Source organism: Pleurodeles waltl, chromosome 4_2, assembly GCF_031143425.1.
Source record: "Pleurodeles waltl isolate 20211129_DDA chromosome 4_2, aPleWal1.hap1.20221129, whole genome shotgun sequence".
NCBI lineage: Eukaryota > Metazoa > Chordata > Amphibia > Caudata > Salamandridae > Pleurodeles > Pleurodeles waltl.
This window is the reverse complement of record NC_090443.1, coordinates 302680317-302706409: the sequence shown is the minus strand read 5'-3', so window position 1 is coordinate 302706409 and position 26093 is coordinate 302680317. Positions and strand designations below refer to the sequence as shown.

General features: G+C 44.6%; 1 protein-coding gene and 1 long non-coding RNA gene across 2 annotated transcripts in view; one reads left to right on the top strand and one right to left on the bottom strand.

Annotated features, from left to right (window-relative positions):
• Positions 1–2537: 2537 nt before the first annotated feature.
• The window catches only part of EMP1 (epithelial membrane protein 1), a 57031-nt gene continuing 33475 nt past the window's right edge, over positions 2538–26093 (bottom strand). The window contains exons 2-5 of the mRNA XM_069231241.1: positions 21392–21505; positions 16260–16356; positions 15981–16121; positions 2538–4990 (exon numbers count right to left, since the gene is read on the bottom strand). Of these exons, the coding sequence (XP_069087342.1) occupies positions 4833–4990; positions 15981–16121; positions 16260–16356; positions 21392–21469 (474 nt within the window). The 5' untranslated portion in view covers positions 21470–21505 and the 3' untranslated portion in view covers positions 2538–4832. The remainder of the gene's footprint in view (positions 4991–15980; positions 16122–16259; positions 16357–21391; positions 21506–26093) is intronic.
• Positions 4888–26093, top strand: part of LOC138292561 (uncharacterized) — a 46222-nt gene continuing 25016 nt past the window's right edge. Inside the window, exons 1-2 of the long non-coding RNA XR_011202724.1 lie at positions 4888–5017; positions 5294–5406. This is a non-coding gene — a long non-coding RNA (uncharacterized lncRNA). The remainder of the gene's footprint in view (positions 5018–5293; positions 5407–26093) is intronic.

The window sequence follows — 26093 nt, the reverse complement described above, 5'->3', positions numbered from 1 at the left end:
CCAGACAAGATCGCTGTGGAGAAAATGCTGCAACTGCCTCAGTCAAAATCCTACCACATTAAAGAAATATGTGCAGTTGTAATTATTTTTTCATAACTATTTGCGGAGCTAAGACTTTTGACCGGTGATGCGGGATGTGCCTCTCTTTTTTTTTTTGCTTTAAAAAAAAAAATCTTTTTATTATGCTGTGAACAAAAACATGCATAGCTAAACCTGACGTTAATGTAGCACACAGTTTGAAAATCAGTGATTCAGACATATTTGATGTAGAGCTGACAGTTTGACAATTCGGGCAATCAATCGAGGTCCCTGTGAACCTGTCATGGACCCTATATATTTTTGAATTTCCGAGGGCGTCCTTTGCCTTTTACATATTGTGCGTTCAGCCTACATGCACCAATCCATTCTCACATGCCATTGTGTAATGTGGGCATGTCTCAACTCCCCCATTCATGAGCAGTGTCTCTTTGGGCCATAATAAGGACCACTTTAAAGAACAGAATTGTGTGTCTAGGGAGGGTTCGGTCCCACCATATCCCCATGGTGCTCAACTTGTTGGTCGTCTCCACTGGCATCTCTGCAACTGTGGACAGGCACCATCTCACGTGTGTCCAGAACCGTTGGATGAGTGGACAGTACTAGATAGTGTGTGTGAGGGTTCCACAATGGCCACGATCCCTCAGATACGTGTCATTATCAGTCCTACCCATCAGGAGCAGTCAAGTTTTGGTGAGGTAAGTACGGTGGAGTATTTTCAGCTGTACCAGCCAGTTTCTGGCCTTGATGGCCACCTTCCAAGGGTGTTGACATACCTCCTCTCCAATCTTCATCTGTCAAGACCCCCAGGTCCACCTCCTACATAACACGGCCGGGGAAAGCTGATAGTTAGACACCAATGTCCTATATGTTAGCAGTTGAAACTCCAGCCTCACTGCGTCGGGGACCTCACACAGCATATCCGGGCAACCTTGGAGTGCGTGTTCGACCTGTAAGTATCGAAAGTACTGAGTTGTCACCAATTCATATTGAGTCTGTAGATCGGAGAAGGAGAGCAGGCCCCACAGGCCACCAATGTCTCCCAGTCTTGATATCATGATCATGTCCCATTGGTGCTTGCATTCCAACGCCTTTAAGGCTCCCAGTAGGAACAAATCCCATATTTGAGTCTCCAGCATGAGCCACTCCTGCCATCTCATTTTTTGGTGGCTTATTTCCATAGTTTTATCACTACGTCTGTCAGGGAAGGGTGTTGATGTGGCCTACATTTGCTGCAAAGGTTCTGCAAGTATGCCTGGGGGGCAAAAGTCTTCCTTTTGCTTTTAAGGTGGGTTCTTCCTGTGGGACAAACATCCAGTCATTGAAAACTAGCAGTTGTGCGGACCAGCAGTATAGACAGAGGTCTGGGAGGCCGAGTCCCCTGTCGCATATGTCTCTGGACAGGGCTTATGGTGCAGTGCAGGGGATCCAGTCTTCCACATAGATTTTTAAAAAATCATCTGGGACCTCGAATAGTGTATTCTGTAGCAGGTAAGCGGGATGTGCCTCTCGAAAGGAATTTAGTGACAGTGTTACTGGTCCCTTTACAACTAACTGGAAAGTGACATGCCAATGTGTTCTAAACTCCTGAAATAATGTTAGCTGAAAAAATTAAATAGGTTTCCTTGGCCACCAAAGAACAAACCTATGCAATTAGTCTTTAGTGCTGAACGTTTTCCTGCCTAAGGCTAAGTGTTGATGCAACAGAGTGACCGGAGTAGTCAGTGAATCAAGTTGACCACAGCTCCATGGAGCTTGTACACAGTTCACCTGACATCTCAGCCCTTTTAGGTCCCTAAAAAGTCCATATGCAGTCTTCTTCACCAGGACAGCTATTCTTTTCATCCAACCAAGGTACTGGTTCTGCCGGATCAACACAACAGAGTTAATTTGAATCTAGATGGGTTTTTTTTACCCATCAAATATCCATGTGATTGTTCTACCCCACACCACACAACTTCAGAGCCCTCTTGTTAGTGTCTGGGTACAGACAGCTTTAGCGTTCTGTGGGCAGTCTTTGAGTTCCATACTGCGGATACTGAGCAATGGTGCTCCGAGCTTTTGAAAACAACATGTTGTGGCAGAAACTTTCTGGTCCACATTTTAGATGGCATGAAAGAACTTTTCGCCAAGTTAATTTTAGGAGTGTTCCCACTATATTAGGATCTGATTGCGTTGTATGTTTTAGTTGATTTACATTCGTATTTTCTTGAATTTCGTTACTTGTAGAGTATGTATTTTAATATCTACCTGATTTGAATTGTTTAGGCTGTTTGAACTGTCTGTGCTCTCAGTATTAACCTGGTGCTTGGCCTATTACCAGAGGGTGAGCAACGGTGACAGTATGAAGCCAGAATTTACATATTGTGCAGAGGTATCGTAATTTGATGTGGCGGTAGTATATCTGCGCCTCTATTTGCTTTCCTCTTTCTAACGTTAACAAATTTACATGATTACGATGAATACCATCTTTGAAAATGAAGACAAAAACTGGACACCGGTGAGAACAGAACAAAGTTCTTTAATCCTAAAATCATAGACATTTATATAAAAATATTTACATGGTGTGTGTACAATAAACATGCTAGTCCGCAATATGATACGTTTGCAACATTTGGATGTTTGAGACTGGTACATATAGTCGATGCTGTAGCCTGAATGGAATGTTGACGGAAGAAAGAAACTGGAGAGATGTTGTGCTGTCCTGCCTCCCACACAAAATCCACACAGCATTATGTTGTGTGGATGAGAGGCGAGTAATGTAAAATGGGTAGCATGTGAAAGTGTAGACAGCAAAAATATTGTTTACAAAAGCATAAACTCCAAGTAAACATATACTGATAAAATGTCAAAGAGACATAAGCATCTCCCTACAAAAACTCCAAGAGACCTGTAAGCATTTGCCACTAAATATATAGGACGGGAGGGAGGATGGTAAACCTATTCCTACAATGTGTGTCAAGTGAGTTTGGCTGAATTTAGGAATGAAATACAGGTCGGCCTTTTCGTAGGGAGATATTTTTGTAAGGTCGAGAATTTGGCAGTGTATATTTTAGAGTCTGTTCTTGCAAAAGATGTCTTTGCAGTCTGTTTTCACAAAGAACAGTAAAACTGGCACCAGTGAGATGAGTGGGTGTCCTTTTTCACTTTCGAGCTGGAACCGGGGCCGAGATGTGGACACAGTGCAGTTAGAGCGCGCTCTCTTGTGGGTCTGTTCATTCTGCCAGGGGGGACCTCTGTGGCTCCAGTCATATGACCATAACCTGTGTCGTGGACAATACGTTATTGTCCTCTCTGTACCAGCAAGTGGCAGTGAGATGGACACACTGGTGCGAGGGGCCACGTCTCTTGTGTGGATGAAAGGAACGTCAGTACTGAACCACAGCCCCCATCGCTGCATTGCCCCCGTTATCTGACTACAAGATTAGGACATGTCTATGGTTAAAAGCGTAGAGAACGCCGTTATGTTCTCAGTCATATACAAGTGTAAACAAACCCGAACGCGGGGCCACAGACTGTATTTGTGCTAAGACAACCTTTCATGGAGGGTTAATGAATCTCGGGTGAAAAAGGAAATCCCTAGGATTACAAAGAGTCTTGCGAACCCCTCTCACTTCCCGGGAAACGGAACTGTTGGGAGTTTTCCAACCCTTCAGAGATAAGAAAACACTGAAGCCGTGTCTGTGGCGATGGACACCCTTAGGGTTCAGAGCTATGGAGAAAGGGTTTGTGGAGCACTCGGTTCTATTTCATGGAGATATGGAATAGAAACTATTGGGACACTGAAGGTACATGATGCAGCGCTATGAAGTAGGTGTTTATAGGGTGCACGAACGGTGAATTCCATCCTTGGATTGCAAGGGAAATGATACCCCCCCTATCTTGTGGCTTCCTCTTGGAGAGTTGTTTTATAAAGCCAAACTTTAGTAGTACAGCCCAAACCTCCGACTGATGGCGACTGGAAAGAAGAGTTCGGTTGAAAGATGTTGTGCGGGGATAGAGGAGGAGGGGGTGACTGTGGTTGTGCCAAACGACCGGTTATTTTCAAAAATTGTAACGGAAGCGCTGTGCGGTGAAGCAGGGCTACCCCCGCCCAGTCTCTGTTGTGCAGTGACTAACGGGTGTCTTGGAAGGGGCGCAGTGGCTCCCGGTGAAGGGTGACTGAGGCCTGGCTTTGGCCATAGGACTGGAGGGTGGCTGTAGGGCCAGAGAATGCCGAACTGGTGATGTAGGGATTCTTGCAGAAACTTGTCCAGCCAGTCACCTCTCTTTCAAAACACAAACGTGTCCCAGTGTTCGCTGCATTTTACCCTGGCATCTCATTAAGCATGTCACTCTTCCACCCACACCTCTTCAAACACCTCTGTACCATTAACGGGGACATTTGAAATTATAGCACACTGCTTGGTTTTACGGTTTCTTTGCGCACTTTACAGCCGTTTCATAAGTGAGCGTAAACACGTAATATGCTGACATTTGACTAACAAAGACGAGACAAAAAAACGAGAGCCACAGTGAATTGCTATAGGGGTTACTACATAAACACCGCTGCTTGAACGAAGGAGACTTGAAAGGCCCGTTGTTTTTCATTGTCATTGACTTTACATCAGTTGCTTCCTTTAAAGTGGCGACCCTGTCAAAGATGGCGGCCCCCTCCACCCGGCACACATGTCCACCCTTCCTCGGCGACACGGAGCTTCTTCCTTCTTCCTGGCATGTGATGGGATGAGGTGGTAGCTGCAGTGGGAGTATTGTGCTGTTTGCCCGTGAGAGGGGGGCCCGTGCCCTGGCAAGCCTTACTTCTTCCGCAGGACGAGGTAGAACAGCCCCGCGAGGAAGCTGAGGCAGAAGCAGATCCAGGCCAGGATGAAGCAGTAGCCGTGGAACCAATCACCTGGAAATGTGCTGGGGAAGCGCGCGGTGTAGATGGAGACAGCGATCAATATGCACAGCCCTGAGAAGACAAAGGCAAGAACTGAGAGTAAGTAAATCAGCCTCAGCAGCCCTGCCGATGTGGCGAGGCCATCGCCACGGCATCTCTTACTCTATCAACCCCAGGCCATCAATACAGGACACAGATTATCCACAGACTACCGACCAGTATTGCTAGATTTGCTTAAGTATATGTTGACAATGAAGTCCCCTTGCCCCCCAATCCGCCCTCTCCTCCAGCTCCCGTTAGCTCCCAGTCTTATGTTCCATATACATCCTTTGTCATTTTTCGACAAACATTACCTTACTGTTTTGCACTCAACAGGTAACTAGCAGCAGAGCCCCCCGCGTTCTGGGACAGGTCAGTGCCCCATGGTTTTTAGCGGTGTAAGGCAGCACCGGACCCGACGCCACTAAGATTTCAGCTGTTCTCAGATGGTGGGTATGATTTTCTTCATGCTTAGGATATGTCAGAGCCTTCAACATCAATTGTTTAGAGAGGGTATCAACGTTGTCCCTCATTTGAACAATATTGTGTGCTTAGCAGTCACCTACAATACATTTGTTAGCCTCGTTTGTTTCCCCTGCCCTCCCCACCTCAACGCTGGAATCCATCCCAGTAAAAGGCTAGCTGGGTTTCTTGCGACTAGAATGTTTATAATGCCTGTTGCCTTCCCAATCTCTCCTAGTAAGACCCCAGTTTGGAGCATGCCTCTAGGATATGAGCAAGAATCCCACCTGGCCCTCACTTCCTCCAGCAAAGCTTGGAGTGCTCCTTGTTAACTGTGAGGTGCCCAGTGCCACTGATGTAAAATTACGCAGGCCGTTTCTCTTCCCTGTACTTGTTTGGTCCCCCCAAGAGACATCCTTGTAAATACTCTCCCACTGCTCTCTATTGAGCTCTACACCCACTACTTTTCTCAACCTTGACCGGTGGACACTTGGATCACTGTCCTTTCAGTGCCTCTGAAACCCTCCATAGTGGTTTATCAAACTTAGTGGCTTAGCGTGTTGCCGTTTTTCTGATCTTTTTGCATAGCCCAATGCCTACCCTGTATATATTTGTAAACTTCCCTGTCTCCTCTTACCCATAGTTTATGTTGGCCTATTTAAACAATGTTACCACTCATTCGCAAAGAGGTATCTAATTTGATGCATCTCACTTGATGTCACTTGCCAAAAGCTTCTCTATTAAACATGGGTCCGAAGTCCGGGTTCCTAAAGAATGGCATTTATATTGATGTGTAAGACCTGTTGATTCATCTATAGTGCCCTGCTATTAGGAGGATAGACCTGGTGACTGGAGGCCTAGTCAAATTTGGGAGTGTCTTTTGAATTTGTCGGAGGTATCCATGGAGCTTCCCATATTAAGCCCACAACCCATGAAGTGGTTTATGAACACCAGTGCTTCTCCACTTAACCCTTTGACCACTTTAGAAGGTAATTTAGATGAGGAACCTGGTATTAGGCAGCATAGTTTGGTACCCCCAGCCTCCTTTCCATGCTGGGCGGTAAGCAGTTCTTGCAGCAGTTCTTGCTTTTTTCCCCATTTTATGAAATTGAGACATACTTTTTTGTAAGTGTTGCAAAATGGGATGCATCAAATTAGATACCTCTTAGCAAATGAGTGATTCAATTATTATAGCATGAAAGACGAATCGGGCCTTCGACAAATTCATAATCTTATTGAAACTAATCACCATGCCATCAGAGTTAAGAGTGCCCGATTTGCAATCTTTTGGACTTCCTTCAAAAGACGTGGGAAGCTTGTGTTGTGTATACTTTTTATTGTTGGACCTAGCGGGACTCCTATATAATAAATAATGGTTTGATTCCAGATAATGGTTAGTTAGTTCTCAGCCAGGTCTCATTGCTCTTTAGGATGTTAATCCCTAGAGATTCTGACTTGGTGATATGTAGTTTAAACCTTGAGGCTTTGAAAAATCTCTGGAGTTCAGTCATTTACAACGATGGCCTTGATGCGTGCAAGGTCACTAAAATGTAATCTACAAACAGGGAAATTAAAACTCAAGCTTGCCTAATTTAACCACTTGCATGGCATTTTTACTTTCCGAATTTGTTGCACCATCGGCTCCAGGTAGAGCTGAAAAAGCAGATGTGATTGGGGCCAATCCTGCCTCATCTCTTTCTCTGTCTTTACCCTTTTTGAATCCTGTGTTTAATTCGCATCTTGCTTTCTGATGGCAGTAACCAGATAACGCCATTGATACGAAGCAGTAATTTTGACCCCTATATCTATATATCTGTGTTGCTGATAGTTCCCTCTTATGAGTGTTATGCCTGCCTCCATCATACGTCTGCTTGCCTGTACTGGTCTTCCAGGCAGGTCTCCAACCGTGCCTGGTGATCGGTGCTTGGCCACCTTTAATTGGTGCCTGGGCCCTCCACCATTTGTAGCTTCCATGGTCTGCGCTGTTCGTGCCCTCAAGCTTGCTCACTTCAGTATATCAAGCAGACATGCCCCACCTTTGTAGACTTTGCAGAACAAGCATGCTTCTGATTCCGCTGTGTGCATAATTACCCGGGGGTCCCTATCAACCCGCGGTCAAGTGCTGCTTAGGGCTTTGTGGCCCACTTGCTCGGCCCCACTGCTATTTATTCTGATGGTGTGCTTGCTGGTATTCCTTCACCTGAGTGCTTTCACCAGTTCCTAATACTGTCTTTAGTGTAGTGGTGTGGCCCCAGGGTTAATGTTTCTGGTGTATCTGTATTGGTTCAGGATGCTCACCCCACTTACTAATATCTGAAGGTGGTTCAAATCTAGGCCTCGATACTCAGGCAGCTCCCCACTTTCTCCCCTGTGGTCCAGTGTTTAGCATTCCAGCCTGGGGGTTTGTGCCAGGCTGCGATCCTGTCCTCCACCACTGAGGGTGCTAGGTGTTCAAGCAGGTGCTGGTTTGAACCCTGGCGCTAGCTGTCGGTGCTGGCTTGAACCCTGGTGGTAGCTGTCAGTTTAAGTGCTGGTGCTAGCTGCTTATGCGGTGCTGCTGAGCAGGGGAGCAGAGCTTATAAGGGCACAAGGACATCAGCCCACTCCCCCAGAAATATTTTTGATCAGATCACTGACCCCTGGAACAATGCCTGCCCTTCCTCCACACACAATTGCAGGCTGCTAGAGAGAGGAGTCCAGCTCCTCCAGACCCCTCCTCTCACGTCTGCAAGAATGAAAGTACATTTCAAACAGGTTTTTTTAAAAAAATCTTTGAATATTTGAGCATCGCACTAGCATGATTTTATTTGCTGAAGCCCAGAGGAGGTGAAAGGGGCCAGGTGCTCAAGCCATGGCAATCGACACGTGTTTTGACACTGGCAGATGCCTGGGGGCTGTGACCAAGAGAAAGCTCAATGGATATAGGTGGTGTGGTAAACCTTCGTCTCCCTTCCTCTTTTCCACCGAGTGGTTTCATTTTGATTGGGCGACAAAGGAGACAGCAATCATCGGCCTCAAGAAATAACATTCCTAGCAATAATGCCTGTATTTGCCAGGATGCCTTTGGCCCCAGACACCACCGACAGAGTTAATTATCAAGTTCACCCAGGCAAAAATTGAGCAATTATCTGTCTGCAGTAGCGTTCCTGCAAGGTCAAGGGAACCTCGCTGTTGGTCAGTGCTTAATTTGTAAATAAAAAGGTGCCGGTGCTCAAAGCTCTCCTCTTAAACACGTGGCTGCTGCAATTAAAAGTGCGAGCACATAATACTGAAGCAGCGTAATCCTGAAGCCACCTCGGGCATCTTTAGTCCATTTATAGCCACCCACTCCCCCTTCAGCTCACCCTGACAGGTTCCTGCTTTTCCTCTTTCTGGCCCTTTTTTGTTTTTCTCTTCCTCCGTCTTTCCCACGTGTCTTTCGCTCCCATTAAATGCTTGAGACAGAAAACGAAGCGAAGGCCCTCAGAAATAAGGGCCGGTGCTCCGCACCGGAAACAACAAGCACAAAGTAAGCACTGCTGTTAGTAATATAAGAAGGTGGGTGTCCTTTACCCACAGCCTGGTGGAAACCTTTATCACAGCTCCTTAAATTGAGCCATGCAACACATTTACATAACGACAGCACCATCATGGCACATCGAACCAAGATAAGGTCGCTTAAAAGATCCATGAATAGCACCTTAAGATCCCTGTGACTATACCACAAGGACAATCTTCTGCAAACCGCTTTACGTCAGTATAAAACAACACTCAAGAAGCTGAAGTGGGCCGTCAACAGAGCACGCGAGGATGACGTTTGGGCAAAATATCTGCTGACATTAAGCACAATGATGGGGCTTGCTTCTGGAAAACAATAGATACTCTGGCACGCCCGTCGCAGGGGGTATAACATCGCATATAGCAGAAGCGGACTGGGAGAAATTCTTAGGGGAACACTTCAATCAAGGTGGCATTGTCTCCAATATGGGTTAGGAAACCGTCATGAACGTAACTAACACCCTCTGCAACTTCTCTTCCAAGTATGTCAGGGCCTTCCCCCAGTTCCGCACAAATGAATTTAATCAGGAGGCAAATAGGCAAAGCCAGGAAGTAAGGGGCACCAGGTCCAAACGGTGTTTCTCTGGTGATACGTAGAGCCACTTCTTCCAGAAATTAGGCTCACAGGCATAACCCTGGATGCCTGGAAAGGATTGTTAATATCCCCAATACTCAAAAGTGGGGACAAGTCGCTGCCCAAAAACTACTGTCTAATTGCCCTAGTTGACAACGAGGCAAAATATTATGTGGTGACTTTACTTGAAGAATTGCTAGCCTGGGCAAGGGAAAATGCAATAATTCCACTTAATCAAACTGGCTTTTCAAAAACCTCTGGGACGATCACTAACATCGTGGCCATTGCACTACTTTTAGACAGTGTGAAAGTTTAAAAACAATCACTCATCTTTGTTTTATCGACTTTAGGGCACCCGTTGATCCCATGGACTGTGCCAAGCTCTGGAGCAAGATGGCAAGCTGGAGATCCCACGATTTCTTCTGGACATTCTAATTCCTTTCCATACAGATACATGGATGCAGATAAAGTTCAGCGAAGGGGCGCACCTCTCAAGCCGAATACCAACAACCAAAGGGTTAAAGCAGGAGTGTGTCATGGCTCCCACACTTTTTAGCTTATTCCTGGCTGATCTGACCTTGGCACTTGACAACTGTAATTCCCATGGCCCAAGGCTGGGTGCTCTGCCGCTGTCGAGCCTCCTGTATGCAGATGACATAGGGGGTCATTACGACCCTGGCGGCCTGCGGTAAGGTGGCGGTAACACCGCCAACAGGCTGGCGGTGTTCCGCCATCAATTATGACCATGGCGGAATTGCCACGGCCATACCGCCGGCACCTCCAATATTCCGCCAGGATTCCGCCTGGCGGTCATAATCCCCAGGGCAGCGGTGCATGGGGATTATGAGTCCCCGACCGCCAGCCTGTCCGTGGCGGTAAACACCGCCATTGAAAGGCTGGTGGTAAGGGGACTTGGGGTGCCCCTGGGGGCCCCTGCACTGCTCATGCACTTGGCATGGGCAGTGCAGGGGCCCCCAGGCATAGCCCGTCGCGCATTTCACTGCCCGAATTTCGGGCAGTGAAATGTGCGATGGGTGCTACTGCACCCGCTGCACATCAGCATTGCCGCCGGCTCTATTACGAGCCGGCAGCAATGTTGATGTGACATTTCCACTGGGCCAGCGGACGGTAACACTGTTACTGGCGGTATTCTGTCTCCCGCGGCCTTGGCGGTCTTTTTGCAAGACCGCCGAGGTCGTAATGACCCCCATTGTCTTGGGCCTGCAACACCTCCTGCACACAGTACAGAAATACTCCAAAGAAAATGGTTTAGACGTCAATTTTCGACAAGACACGCACCATGTCTATAAATTACACCTGCAAAAGGTGCCAACCTTGTACTGGGGCAACACAGCCATCGTGTCAACAACAGAGTATAAATATCTAGGGGCATTAGTCGACAAGGAGGGTAATTTTACATGTCAAAGAGGAGCAATAAAACAGAAAGGGCTGTCACTGGCAGTGTTCCTTAAGAACCTGAAAGCAAAGTTGAATGGGCCAATGCTATCTCCAGTTCTCCAGGTATTGCAAGCCAAACTCCTACTGACATTAACATATGGTAACAAACTCCAAAGGGGCAGAGACGCAAGAATCCTGGACAGCACATTAGTGAAAGCATAGAGAATAATCTATAACCTGCCAAAGTACACCTCTCCAGGACAGGTCAGGCTGGAGTTTGGTCTGTCAAATTAGTCTTTGGCAAGGCAAGGAGCGTTTATCATCTGTTTGGACAAAATAAGGAAGGTGCCGCTGGGTTCACTCAACCACTACTTATGGCGGGAGCTACCACAGAGAGAAACATCACTAGTCTGAACCTACCTTCAAGACTCCCTGCTTAAGACCAGGTTAACTGGGCTGTGGGAAGCCCCGACCAGTCACATCATGTTTAAAAAAACAGTGTGGAAGACTGTCAAGCTGTAATCGTTACTGGAAGATAAGACAACTCTCTCTCTGGAACAGCTCATGCTTGGATAGTCTTGCATACTTACACCACGTCAGCACCCCAGAAATACCTAAGTTTAGGTTTATCCAGGGTTATGAAAGAGAAACTTCTGAAACATTGTCTGGGTCTGCTGCCCTGTTCCCAGCACCTCCCTCAATGGTAGAAAGTTAATACAAAGAGGGTCTGCAGACTATGCGGCACAGACCGAAAGATATATCACACTTACTGTGCAGCTGCAGAGGTCTGTTGGAGGAAAGGAGACTCTTGCTAAAAATCCCCTTCAGCCAAAGGGGAATCTGCTCCTGGAGGCAGGTTGTGATGGCCTGCTTTGCCCTGGGGACCCCCAACTGATCAGCTGATTTGTAAAATTTCTTGCACTGACTTCCAAGAAAATGCCAAAGGTGGACGCTGCAACATCTTGACCTGGACCCTTCAGCTTTTTAGCTGTGCACCGTCGCAAACAAAATTGTGTTTGTCTCTTCATGGTCACTATCAAACCTGCACGTAGTACCTTGGCCTAATCTGCTGAAGCACCCACCATTAAGGAATGGATGTCACTTTTGGCCCTTAAACACTCTTTGCATTGGCACTTTGGCTTTTGACTCCTGGCTTCAGGACCTAGGCCCCCAGGGATAGGCCTTGGGCCTCAACTCTGCAGAAGGCAGCTCTACCAGGCATATATCTACATCCTAGGTTTTCTTGTACTGTATATCCCTAGAAATGAATGAGCTCTTCAGGATAAATTGCCGAATCTTTCGCTATCAAGAAATTTCTAAGACATATGTAGTGTATGCAGAGAATGGTTATCACCGTTCTCGAATGCCTCGTGCTGGTAATGCAGCACGTTCTGGTTATGATGACAGAGAGGCATTCGAGAACGGCGGTTTGACGGTTGTTGAAGTGTACGGGACAACTGCGCTGTCTTCCTGTATAATCTGTGCTTAGAATAAATAAAGCACGTTTACCAATTCCCATCGCGTGGACGAAGTTCTTACAATTGGCGACGAGACTTGAAGACACTAACTCCTCTGATGAAGATGATTTGAACATGTGTATCTAATGTGTAAATTCATCTGATGAAGACGCCATTTTGTGCTTGAAGCAACAAGAGAAAAATAGAATGAAAAAAACAATTTGTGAGACTGTGTTGGGAGGAGTGACTATACATGTTGTAGTAGATTCGGGGTCTCCATATACTATTATTAATCAAAATGTGTGGGAAAAGAATCTCAAACACATTGTGGGTGAGGAGTTATGCTTGCCAGATATAACGATTAAGACTTTTACTGGTGAAATCATTGAATTGTTAGGTTTCAAGAGGTTGAAATTCCAGTACAAAGACAGACAAATGACAGGAAAATTGTATACTGCAGTTAAAGGTCCTTCCGTTTTGGGATGGATTAACCAGAGAAAATTGGGCATAATATTGGATCCTAACAATCCCGAACCAGTATTGTCTGTACAAACAGGGTTAGGAGTTGGTCAACTAGTTCTACAGAAATTTCCTAATGTATTCACAGGAAAGATTGGAAAAATGAAAGGCTTTATGCATCTCATTCATTTAAAAAAGGATGCAGTACCACATGTGCATAAAGTAAGACATATTCCCATTCCTTTAAAGGAAGATGTTAAAGTGCAATTGAATAAACTGCAGGAGGAGAAAATTATAGAACCGGTAGAATCATCTGAGTGGGTGGCCCCATTAGTCATAGTGAAGAAAGCCAATGGGAATTTACGATTATGCATCGACCTGGGAGATCTCAATAAGAACATACTAATTGATCAATTCCCCTTACCACACATTAATGAAATGTTGTCACGCACTAGAGGAATTAAATGGTTTTCCTCCATTAATTTGAAAGCGGCCTATCACCAGGTACGGTTACATCCCAGTAGTAGGGACTTGAACGCTTTCGTCACACCCTTTGGGTGTTACAGATTTCGGAGGGTACCATTTGGTTTGGTGTCAGCAGCAGCTATGTTCCAGAGATTGATGAACACAATTCTTGCGGGGATCGACAATACAATGGTCTTTCACGATGATATCCTTATAATGGGAAGGGCAAGGAATGATCACGATCAGACCTTGTTAAAAGTGCTAAATGTGTTGGACGAAAAGGGTTTGAGGGCAGAATTTAGTAAATGCAAATTTGCATGTGACCACGTTAATAACTTGGGGCATGTAGTTTCTGCTCTAGGAATTAAACCAAAGGAGGAGTTATTGTCTGCGATAAGCAAGGCATTGAATCCTCAGAACAAGGATGAGGTCCGTGCTTTTCTAGGTTTGGTAGAATTCTACTCCAAATTTGTCCGTAATTTTTCTACGAAAACGTATAATTTAAGACAATTGCTTAAAGCTAGAAACACGTTTTTGTGGACAGAAGCATGTCAAAATGCTTTTAACATGTTGAAACATGATATTTACAATGCACCACCATTGCAAGGTTTCGATTCAAGTCTTTGATGTGTTATTACAACTGATGCCAGTTGCAAGGGAATTGGGGCAGTTCTTACCCAAATCAATAAGAAAGGCTACGAAGATACGATTGCCTTTGCCTCACGTTCATTAACTCCAGCTGACGGGAAGTATTCAGTTATTGAGCGTGAAGCACTCGCATGTGTATGGGCACTGGAACACTTTAGACAGTATGTGTGGGGTACCACAATCATCTTAAGATGTGGCCACAAACCACTTGTGAAAGTTTTAACCACGAAGGGGTTGTATAAGGCCTTTTCCTAGGTTGGCGAGAATGTCTGTACGCTTGTTTGACTACAACTATGTGGTGCAATACTTACCTGGAGTAAAGAACACAGTTGCAAACTTCTTAAGTCGCATGCCCTTGCTAGCCAAGGATACTGATGAAGCTGACAAAGAAGACATGTGGGTGCCTATTGTGGATGAAGGTATATGCAGGGGTATTACACGAGATTAATGGAATACAGAACAGGACTTAGATGAGGTAATGCAAGAATTAGGTGTCATGATTACTAAAGGGTGGCCGTTAAAGAAAATGGTTAACAAGAATTTGTTATCCTTCTGGGAAGTACGGGATGAATTATCCATGGAAGAAGGTTTATTTCTTAGAAATGGGAAGGTGATACCTCCTATCACAATAAGGAAGAAAATTCTCGAGATTTGCCATGAAGGCCACCTAGGCATCGGTAAGACCAAGAATAGAGTGAAGCATTGGTACTGGTGGCTGGGGCTAGATAAGGAGGTAGAAAGAATGGTGAGAGATTGCCATGTGTGTGAAAATGCTGACAAGACGCAAGTGATGTTAAGACCGCCTTTACATCCTATTCCTTCTCCCAACATGTCTTGGGAAAGAGTAGGTATTGATGTCTTGGGGCCCATAAGTGAAGGCGATGGACAGACCTTCCTTCTAGTACTTGTGGATCACTTTTCAAAGTGGCTGGAGGTAGGAATTGTAAGGAAAGCAGATGTAAATTGTATCATCAAATTTTTGGATAAAGTTTTTGTAAGAGAGGGTTTACCAAAATGTATTGTGTCTGACAATGGGGCACAATTCACGTCATCAGCTTTCCAAGATTATGTGAGGAGGAACGGAGTTAAACATCATACTACTTCGATTTACCATCCTGCGGGTAATGGTACTGTCGAAAGGTTCAACCGCGTACTCAAAGGAATGATTCAATTATCTAATTGCAATCATTTGGTTTGGAAAACAGAATTATGGAAAACCTTGTGGGCTTTCAGGTTTATCGCATGTGTTAGTACTAACGCAAGTCCATTTGAACTTATGAGGGGTAGAACTCCCATGTCAAAGGATAATGTTGGTTGGCTTAAAGCTGCCAAAAGGGTGGAATGGAGTCCTGAGGAGGTGAGGACAAATATTGAGAAAGCTTAGGGCAAATATAGGAAGTATTATGATGACATCCACAAGTGTAAGGAGTTTAATTTATGTGTTGGCGATGTTGTAAAACTCAAGAGCAATAAACACACAGTTAAAGGTCAAAGTAGATTTTCTTCTCCCTTGAGAGTAATTGCAGTGTACAACAATTCAGTGAGACTCAGTGATGGTAAGGTATGGCACGTATCTGCATTGTCAATATGTAAAGGCACCAGAGTTGACTCGGGAAAAGACAATAGTTTTCTGAAGAATTATAAGTGGAAAGAGTGGTTAGAAGGAAAGGATGAGTGGAGAGAAGAACATGATTATCAAGGTCAACATAGAGTTGATTCGGGGAGCACTGGTGATCATTACCCATTGGGTGATAGTGGCTTGGAAGGAACCTCCAGTAGAGTGGTAGGTGGAGTAGATCTGGCAGGAAAATTGTGAAACCAAGATCAGGCCCTCTAGGAAGTTTAGAAGCTGGCTCCCATGTTGGTGTTAAATGCGTGGGCGTAGGCTGGCTTCCTGGTGCTAGTTGTTGATGTTTGCGCTGGTTGCAGCCCTGCTTCTAGCTGTTGCCTTTTTGTGGGTACCCTGACATCTTGGAGCAAACTGGGAGGCGGTGAAGGAGTGTTCTTGGGGGGCGATACTTACAGCAGAAGAGCATGATGCTGCCAGTGATGTAGAAGCGGCAGCCCTTATCCAGGGTGAAGAGCTGGGCAATGAAGACCATCAGGGCGATGCAGCCGAAGATGATGGCCAGGATCATAAACGCTCGGACCGCTTTCATAGCGCCTAGAGGACGGGGAAAGAAGAAGGTTAGAGAGAAAGAGATTTCCCAGTATTCAATGCTGTTTCTTGGGGGAGGGGGTAATCTTTGCAGAACACTCGCTGTACGTCAATGTTTTTTAATTTTTTAAATTATTTTCTCACTTTCATTATCGCCTAGATCAGGAAGAAGTGTGCAACCCGCAGCGTCACATGTCTTCCATATCCCAGCTGAAAGGCTGCCGCTGGTCCTCATCCAGACCTGCGAATGAGAGGAGACATTCCTCAAATGGTGTAATACAAATAAGGACTGACAGCAGTGTGCATTTATGACGAGGAGGGATGCAGATGGGCACTTTAGAGGCAGACCCCTGCCAGTCTGATCCAGTGTGTTCCTCGCCAAACAGCTTTACAACAATATACCAATGTACACATTGGCAAAGACACTTGGCAGCGGTTTGACTAGCAAAAGTATTTTGTAGGTTTCACTAATGCACTCTGTGCGTCAGCAGTGCAGGACTTCCTCCAGGCAGAACGCTACCTGCACATGCAGCAGCAATGCATGCTTTCCTCCACAAAGAACACACCATGCATGTGCAGCAGCACTGGGCGCTTTTCTGACATAGAACTTAAATAGCATGTTCAGTAGTGCTGCTTACTCCGTCACAGAACATTATCAGTGGGCGTTGCAGTGCAATCCTCTCTCCCACAAAGGACATTAGCAACAGTGCAAGCTTAGGTCACACAACAGGTACCACATTTGCAGCAGCTCGCGCTTCCACCCCTAACAGAACATAAACAGCATATACAGTAGCAGTGCAAGTGTCTTTCCACACAAAATGTAATCTGCATGTGCATCGGGAGTGCAAGCTCTCTTCAGACAGAACAAAAACTGCACGTGCTGTTTCAGAGCAGACGCCGTTCTACACAAATTAATACCAGTTTATGCACCTGGATTTCAAACTTCTGTAGCACACAGAACAAAATCTGCATGTGCATTATCGGAGCAAGCATCCTTCCACGCAAAATATAATTTGCTTATGCAGCGGGAGCGCATGCGACAGTCCCATGCAGAGCAAAAACTGCATATGCAGCATCAGAGCAAGCGTCCTTCCACGCAAAATATGATCAACTTGCACATCGGAAGTGCAAGCTTCACTACCACACAGAACATAAACAACATGAGCAGCAGCAGGGCTAGTGTCCTTCCACATCAAAAAATATAATCAGCTTATGCACCGGGAGTGCAAGCTTCAGTATCACACCGAACATAAACAACATGAGCTGCAGCAGTGCAAGCGTCCTTCCACACAAAAACGCATCAGCATGTACATCAGGAGTCCAAGCTTCACTACCACACAGAACATAAACAACATGAGCAGCAGCAGGGCAAGTGTCCTTCCACATAAAAAAATATAATCAGCTTATGGACCGGGAGTGCAAGCTTCAGTATCACACCGAACATAAACAACATGAGCTGCAGCAGTGCAAGCGTCCTTCCACACAAAAACGCATCAGCATGTACATCAGAAGTGCAAGCTTCAGTACCACACAGGACAAAAACTGCAGGTGTAGTATCAGAGCAAGCGTCCTTCCATGTAACACATATTCAGCTTATGCACAAGAAGTGCAAGCTTCTGTACCACACAGAAATAAACAACATGAGCAGTAGCAGTGCAAGTGTCTTTCCACACAAGATATAAGCAGCTTATGCACCAGGAGTTCAAGCTTCCATACCAAATACAACAAAAACTGCATATGCTGTATCAGGGCAAGGGTCCTTCCACACAAGATATAATCAGATTATGCACCAGGAGTGCAAAATTCCGTAGCACACAGAACAAAAACTGCATGTGTATTCTCGGAGCAAGCATCCTTCCACGCAAAATATAATCCGTTTATGCAGCGGGAGCGCACGCTTTAGTCCCACACAGAACAAAAACTGCCTATGCAGCCTCAGAGCAAGCGTCCTTCCACGCAAAATATAATCAACTTGTGCATCTGGAGTGCAAGCTTCACTACCACATAGAACATAAACAACATGAGCAGCAGCAGGGCAAGTGTCCTTCCACACAAAATATAATCAGTTTATGCACCGGGAGTGCAAGCTTCAGTATCACGCCGAACATAAACAACATGAGCAGCAGTAGCAGTACAAGCATCCTTCCACACAAAAACAAATCAGCATGTACATCAGAAGGGCAAGCTTCAGTACAACACAGAAAAAAACTGCATGTGCAGTATCAGAGCAAGCGCTCTTCCATGTAAAACATATTCAGCTTATGCAACAGAAGTGCAAGCTTCCTTACCACGCAGAACATAACATGAGCAGCTTCAGTGCAAGCGTCCTTCCACATCAAAAAATATAATCAGCTTATGCACCGGGAGTGCAAGCTTCAGTATCATACCGAACATAAACAAAATGAGCTGCAGCAGTACAAGCGTCCTTCCAAATAAAAACGAATCACCATGTACATTAGGCGTGCAGGCTTCAGTACCACACAGAACAAAAACTGCATGTGTAGTATCAGCAAGCGTCCTTCCATGTAAAACATATTCAGCTTATGTACCAGAAGTCCAGGCTTCCGTACCACACAGAAATAAACAACATGAGCAGTAGCAGTGCAAGTGTCCTTCCACACAAGATATAAGCAGCTTATGCACCAGGAGTGCAAGCCTCAGTACCACACAGAACAAAATATGCATGTGCTATATCAGGGCAAGGGTCCTTCCACACAATATATAATCAGCTTATGCACCAAGAGTGCAAACTTCCATAGCACACAGAACAAAAACTGCATGTCATTATCAGAGCAAGCATTCTTCCATGCAAAATATAATCCGCTTTATGCAGCGGGAGCGCACGCTTCAGTCCCACACAGAACAAAAACTGTATATGCAGCATCAGAGCAAGCGTCCTTCCATGCAAAACATAATCAACTCGTGCATCGGAAGTGCAAGCTTCATTACCACACAGAACATAAACAACATGAGCAGTAGCAGTGCAAGCGTCCTCCCGCACAAAAACAAATCAGCATGTACATTAGGAGTGCAATTTTCAGTACCACACAGAACAAAAACTGCATGTGCAGTATCAGAGCAAGCTTCCTTCCATGTAAAACATATTCAGCTTATGCACCAGAGGTGCAATCTTCAGTACCACACAAAACATAAACAACATGAGCAGTGCAAGCATCCTTCCACACAAGATATAATCACCTTATGCACTGGTATTGCAGCTTCAGTACCACACAGAACATAAACAACATGAGCATGAGCAGGGCAAGTGTCCTTACACGCAAAATATAATCAACTTGTGCATCAGAAGTGCAAGCTTCACTACCACACAGAACATAAATAACATGAGCAGTAGCAGTGCAAGCGTCCTTCCACCCAAGTTATAAGAAGCTTATACACCTAGAGTGCAAGCTTCGGTACCACACAGAACATAAACAATATGAGCAGTAGCAGTGCAAGCGTCTTTCTACACAAAAACTAATCAGCATGTACATCAGAAGGGCAAGCTTCAGTACAACACAGAACAAAAACTGCATGTGCAGTATCACCGCAAGTGTTCTTCCATGTAAAACATACTCAGCTTATGCTTCAGAAGAGCAAGCTTCCTTACCACGCAGAACATAACATGAGCAGCAGCAGTGCAAGCGTCCTTCCACACAAGATATAATCAGCTTATGCAATGGTATTGCAGCTTCAGTACCACACAGAACATAAACAACATGAGTAGCAGCAGGGCAAGCTTCAGTACAACACAGAACAAAAACTGCATGTGCAGTATCAGAGCAAGCGTTCTTCCATGTAAAATATATTCAGCTTATGCAACAGAAGTGCAAGCTTCCTTACCACGAAGAACATAACATAAGCAGCAGCAGTGCAAGCGTCCTTCCACACAAAAACTAATCAGCATGTACATTAGGAGGGCAAGCTTCAGTACCACACAGAACATAAACAACATGAGCAGCAGCAGTGCAAGTGTCCTTCCACACAAAAATGAATCAGCATGTATATCAGGAGGACAAGCTTCAGTACCACATAGAGCAAAAACTGCATATGCAGTACCAGAGCAAGTGTCCTTCCATGTAAAACATTCAGCTTATGCACCAGAAGTGCAAGATTCCGTATCACACGGAACATAAACAACATGAGCAGCAGCAGTGCAAGTGTCCTTCCACACAAGATATAAGCAGCTTATGCACCGGAAGTGCAAGCTTCAGTACCACACAGAACATACACAACATGAGCAGCGGCAGGGCAAGCGTCCTTCCACACAAGATATAACTAGCTTATGAACCTGGAGTGCAAGCTTCAGTACCACATAGAACTTACAAAACATAAGCAGCAACAGTCAGAAAATATAATCCTAAATTTATGCACGAGAAGGGCAAGCTTCCGTACCACACAGAACAAAAACTGCATATGCAGTATCAGAGCAAGCGTCCTTCCATGTAAAGCATTTTCAGCTTATGCACCAGAAGTGCAAGCTTTCGTACCACACAGAACATAAACAACACATGCAGTATCAGAGCAAGCGTCCTTCGTCACAAAACATCATCAGCTTATACACAGGGCATGCAAGTTTCAGTACCACACAGAACATAAACAACATGAGCAACAGCAGTGCAAGCGTCCTTCCACACAAAATATAATCAGCATGTATATCTGCAGGGCAAGCTTCAGTACCACACAGAACAAAAACTGCATGTGCAGTATCAGAGCAAGTGTCCTTCCATGTAAACAGTCAGCTTATGTACCAGAAGTGCAAACTTCCGTACCACACAGAACATAAATAACATGAGCAGCAGCAGTGCAAGTATCCTTCCACACAAAATATAACCAGCTTATGCAGCAGGAGTGCAAGCTTCAGTACCACACAGGTCATAAATAACATGAGCAGCAGCAGTGACCACACAGAACATAAACAACATGAGCAGCAGCAGTGCAAGCATCCATCCACACGAGATATATTCAGCTTATGCACCTGGTGTACAAGCTTCAGTGCCACGCAGAGCATAAACAACATGAGCAGCAGCAGTGCAAGCGTCCTTCCACACAAGATATAACTAGCTTATGAACCCGGACTGCAAGCTTCAGTACCACATAGAACATACACAACATAAGCAGCAGCAGTGCAAGCGTCTTCCACACAAAATATAATCAGATACACTGCATGTTCTGCAGGAATAAATCGGCTATGGCACATAGAATATAAACAGAACACGCTGCAGCAGGACAGGCTTCGGGCAAGCAACGTATAAGGCATGTGCAGCTGGAATACATACGTTGGCGATGGTGGCAACAAAAAGCATCACCACAGTGGCAATGTGGATGACAAAAATCCCGGCGAGTAGCACCAGCATGATGGCGTCTGGCGGCTAGACCACTGGAAGGAGATTCTGCAACAGAAAACAGACAAGAATGTTCACAAAGAGGCCTCGCACTTTTACTGTACTTCATTTGTAGACGTGCCTGTGTTTCATAGCAGTTAGCGTGCATTGGCTGACAGTTATGCAGTAACCAGCCCCTATCGGGCAGCAGCAGTTGGGTACTTTGTCTCAGCAGACAAAGCCTGTGGCAATATGTACTCCCCTCCCTCAGTCTGCTGCAAATGCTATCCAGTGTTCATGCCCTCATCTGACCTCCCGGCATAGTGTTCTTCTGACACTAAGGGCCTGATTACAACTTTGGAAGACGGTGTTAATCCGTCCCAAATGTGACGGATATACCACCTACCGTATTACGAGTCCATTATATCCTATGGAACTCGTAATACGGTAGGTGGTATATCCGTCACATTTGGGACGGATTAACACACTCCTCCAAAGTTGTAATCAGGCCCTAATTCCTGTTAGGCGAGTAGTAAAGTTCTTCTCTTCCTGGTAATTTAATAATAACTTGAATCAGTCCAAAGAGAAAAGCCATGTTATGTATAGCTCCCACTTATTCCTCTGCCCCTGAGTAGCAGTTGTGAGCCCAGACATATGATTCTGGGGGGTCACACGTAACATAAAATTGTGGATCCGTAAATAATGAATAGCGGATGTTTTTAATCTCTGAGTGACATCATAGACAACTCAAACTTCTTTCTTCTTGTGCAGTCGATGTCACTCAGAACCCCCCATTGCAAAGTATCCCCATTATCCAGCTAAAATTCTATATCTTACTGGGTCAGTAATCATGCGCTATCAGTGTTCTTGGGTCAGTAATCATGCACTGCCAGTGTTATTGGGTCAGTCATCACGCCTCCTCAGAGTGTTATCAATCAGTAACCAGGTTCCATCGGAGAGTTGTGCCCCTCATAGTATTATGAGGTCTGTAATCATATCCATCCATTGTTATTGGCTCAATGATCATGTCCCCACCAGAATGTTGTGGGGATATTAATCATGCACCATGAGAGGTAAGTCAGTAATTATGCCCTATCAGAGTAATATTAGGTAGGTGTCATATCATTATTATGCCACATCCTAATTATTTTTAGGCCAGTAATCATATCCGCTCCAAACCTCTTTTTGTCACTTATGTACGATCAGTGTTAGTATATCAGTAATGATGTCTCATCACTGTTTTTTGGTCAGTAATTATACCTTATCAGAGCTTTTAGGGGTCAGTAGTCATGTGTCATTACAGTGTTATTTGGATATTAATCATGTTCCATCAGAGTTTTATGAGGTAAGTAATAATGCCCCGCAGAGCATCTCTAGGTCAGAGGTGATACCCTGTCAGGACATTTCTGGGTCAGTGATAATATCCCATGAAAATATTTTAGGTCAGTTGTCATATGGCTTCAGTGCTATTGATTCAGTAATGATTCCCCCTCAGAGTGTTATTATGTTAGTAATCATGCCTCATCAGTATTAATGGGTCAGTTGTCATACCTGATTAGGATCTTGGGTCACTGGTTATGCCCCTTCAGTATTATTGGGTCTGAGTAATTATGCCCCATCAGGGTATTAATAGGCCGCATCGCATTAATTAAAATGTCAATTTTACCACTTTTTAATTTCTTGTTTGCAGCCATTCCGTGTGTTTTGACGCAACCCTTTTTTAAAACACTGGAATCCCTATTTCGCTCCTTCATCTGGCAGAACCGAAAAGCTCGAGCCGCCTTGAGTATACTGTACGCCGACAAGGAGAAGGGGGGATTGGCCTTACCCAATTTCAAAGATTATTATTATGCTTTTTTTGCACACTATTATGCTAGCTTTAAGCTAGAATACTTCACGGGCTCCAAGTTTTTTACTGATTTTCGGGTTCTAATATGTCAAGAGCATAATATTCGGAACCCAGCTCTTTTGACCAAATCGCCCAAAAAAGTTCTCTATAAAATTTTAAAATGGCTTCTTAAGAGAAGAGTGGATTTCGCTAGAAAATAATCAATTCCCTCTGTACATTTCCGCACCCCACTCTCACAGATTTCTCTAGGTTCAGGGACACAGCTTAACGAAATGACGGTGAAAAGGTGGGAGTGCGCTGGATATAGTAAAATTGGAGATTTTGGGGTTGAGGGTAACTGGGAAGTCCCATGGAAAATCATGATTACAGTCAATAATGATCTTTTGCTGGTCAGATCCTACAATATTTTGCTGAGGATTTTTAAAGACTTAGATACTAATTCTATCATTAATACCCAATCACTGGTATCAGAATTATTTACTCCTCTGCGGGTGAGGAGTGCGGGGCATGGAGAAGGCTCTTGTCGGAAAGGTTTAAAGTGGATTTGGGGATAAGAGCTCAAAAGAAATGGGTCAGTCAGGAGGGCATGATGCTCTCAAGCGAACACTGGGAGACTATTAAGCGCCTAAATTTCTCTGTGCTACGAGGGGCTAATTGGCACAAAATTATATTTTTTAGCAAATGGTTGTTATATCGAACCCCGCAAGCCCTATCCCATATGGGTATCGGCCACCCAAATATGTGTTTTCGGTGCAAGGAAATAGGAGCAGCTGGCTGGATACATACGATAGCGACATGTAAATGTATACAGAGATACTGGGAGGAGGTCTTTGCAACGTTATCATCCATGGTGTTGGTACCCATGTTTCCCAGTATTCGTCTGTTGAGTCTGGGCTATGATCCCGAGGCAAGACTCTCTCCCCGGTTGGAGAAGCTTGTATTTATAGCCTCGGCAGTGGCTAGATCACTGTTGCTGAGAAACTGGCGGTCAGAATTATCTCCTACTAGTCAAGGATGGTACAATAAAATGATTCAAGTTAGACTTCAGGAGATGAGATATGCTAGGAGAACAGGCAATGTCAAAAAGTTCTCTCTAATTTGGGGAAATTATTTCTTGGATAAGCCTGAGGGATTCGTTTTTTCTCTTTTTTTTGTTGTTGTTCGAAAGTGACAATGTATCCTATTATGTACTATTATGTACTGATGTTAAAAATAATAAAAATAATTTTTTTTTTAAAAGAGTAATCAAACCCCATCACTGAGCTTGGGTCAGTGTCATGCCCCACCAGGGTGTTCTTGAGTCAGTAATCATACCCCATCAGTGTAATTAGATCAGTAATTATGGCCCATCCTTATTATTATTTAATTGATAGCATGCAAATACCCCAAAGAGCGTAGTGGCACCCGAGGCGGAAGGGGAAAAGCTGCGTTTTAAATTTCTTCCTAAAAGCAGAAAATTCAGACGTGGTTTTGAGAGCCATTTGAAGACTATTCCGGTGTTTGGCTTCCATGAAGGAGAAATTGTGACCTTCGAATCTTGTTTTTAGGAAGCTTGGACCTTCACCAAAAGGCTGATAGCATTTGAATTTATCCTTTAAATATGTTAGTCCCGAATTGTGGATGGCCCAGTGGACAAAAGAAAGTGCTTTAAAATTACATTATTTACTCACATGGAGCCGATGAAAGGCTTTGAGATTAAATGAGATGGGGGCACTAACAGGGACGTTTAGGATCAGCCTTGCTGCTAAATTTAGCGCAATCTGTAAGTGATGGTAAGAGATCAGGAAACTTGAAGTAGACAGCATTGCCATAGCCCATGTTGAATGTAATGAAATCAATGATTATGGTTATGCGAACATTCAACGGAAGTCGTGTACATTTTTCCTGAGCATCCGTAGTAGATTAAAACAAGTACCAGAAATCCAAGATATCTGTTTAGAGAAGGTAATATTCTGATTAAAGAGAAACCCCAGATTCTTAGTCCAAAGGGTTGGGCTAGTGGGAGGCCTAACTCTATGGGCCACCACAGGGGTAGCCAGATGCCCGCTTGCCTGACATAAGGAAGGAAGGATTTCAGAGTTAACTGCTTAATTTTGGTATGCCGGCTCTCATCCACGTTGTGACAGCACTCAAACAGCAACAGGACTTAAGACATGTCATGTCTGACATGCCTAATATGGAGACAGTGATCTAAGTGTCATCAGCATATGACTCGAGATCAAAGCTCAATGATTGCGCTAGTGACGCGATTTGGGAGATGTAGAAATTGACTAATGTAGAGCTCAAGGAAGTGCAAGGATACCACAAAGGTCTATGATAGTTGGGCTGGTGATGTCTGGTGCTAGGGATAAAATATGTGGTAGACGGAGGTGCGACGGAGAGCCGGATTTAGTAGCTAAAAATGTCACCACTGCTTCATCCGAAGAGAGTAATAAAAATTGATAAAGAGGCTCTGCTTGTGAGGCTAAATGTGGGCATTTCAGCAATTCTGCTTGAATTGTCGGTTGTGATTTAAAATTGGATTGAATAGATATTTTTTTTTGCAGAAAGAAATCCGAGAGTTCTGAGCAAAGTTGTTGGAAGGCCCTATAAGAGTTGTTACAAGCGGTGGGATGAAGCAGCTTTTTGGTGATAGAAAAGGTCTTTCAAGAAGCACACAGAGAGCTGGTTCTCTTTTAGTGCAGAAGTTAGCCCAGGCAAGTCGCACACAATCACAATAGTTTTTTTAATAACAGCTTTATAAGAGGATCTTACACATGTGGCTAAAGGAGTTCCAGTGTTTTGCAGTCCCTGGTTTTTAGATCTTTA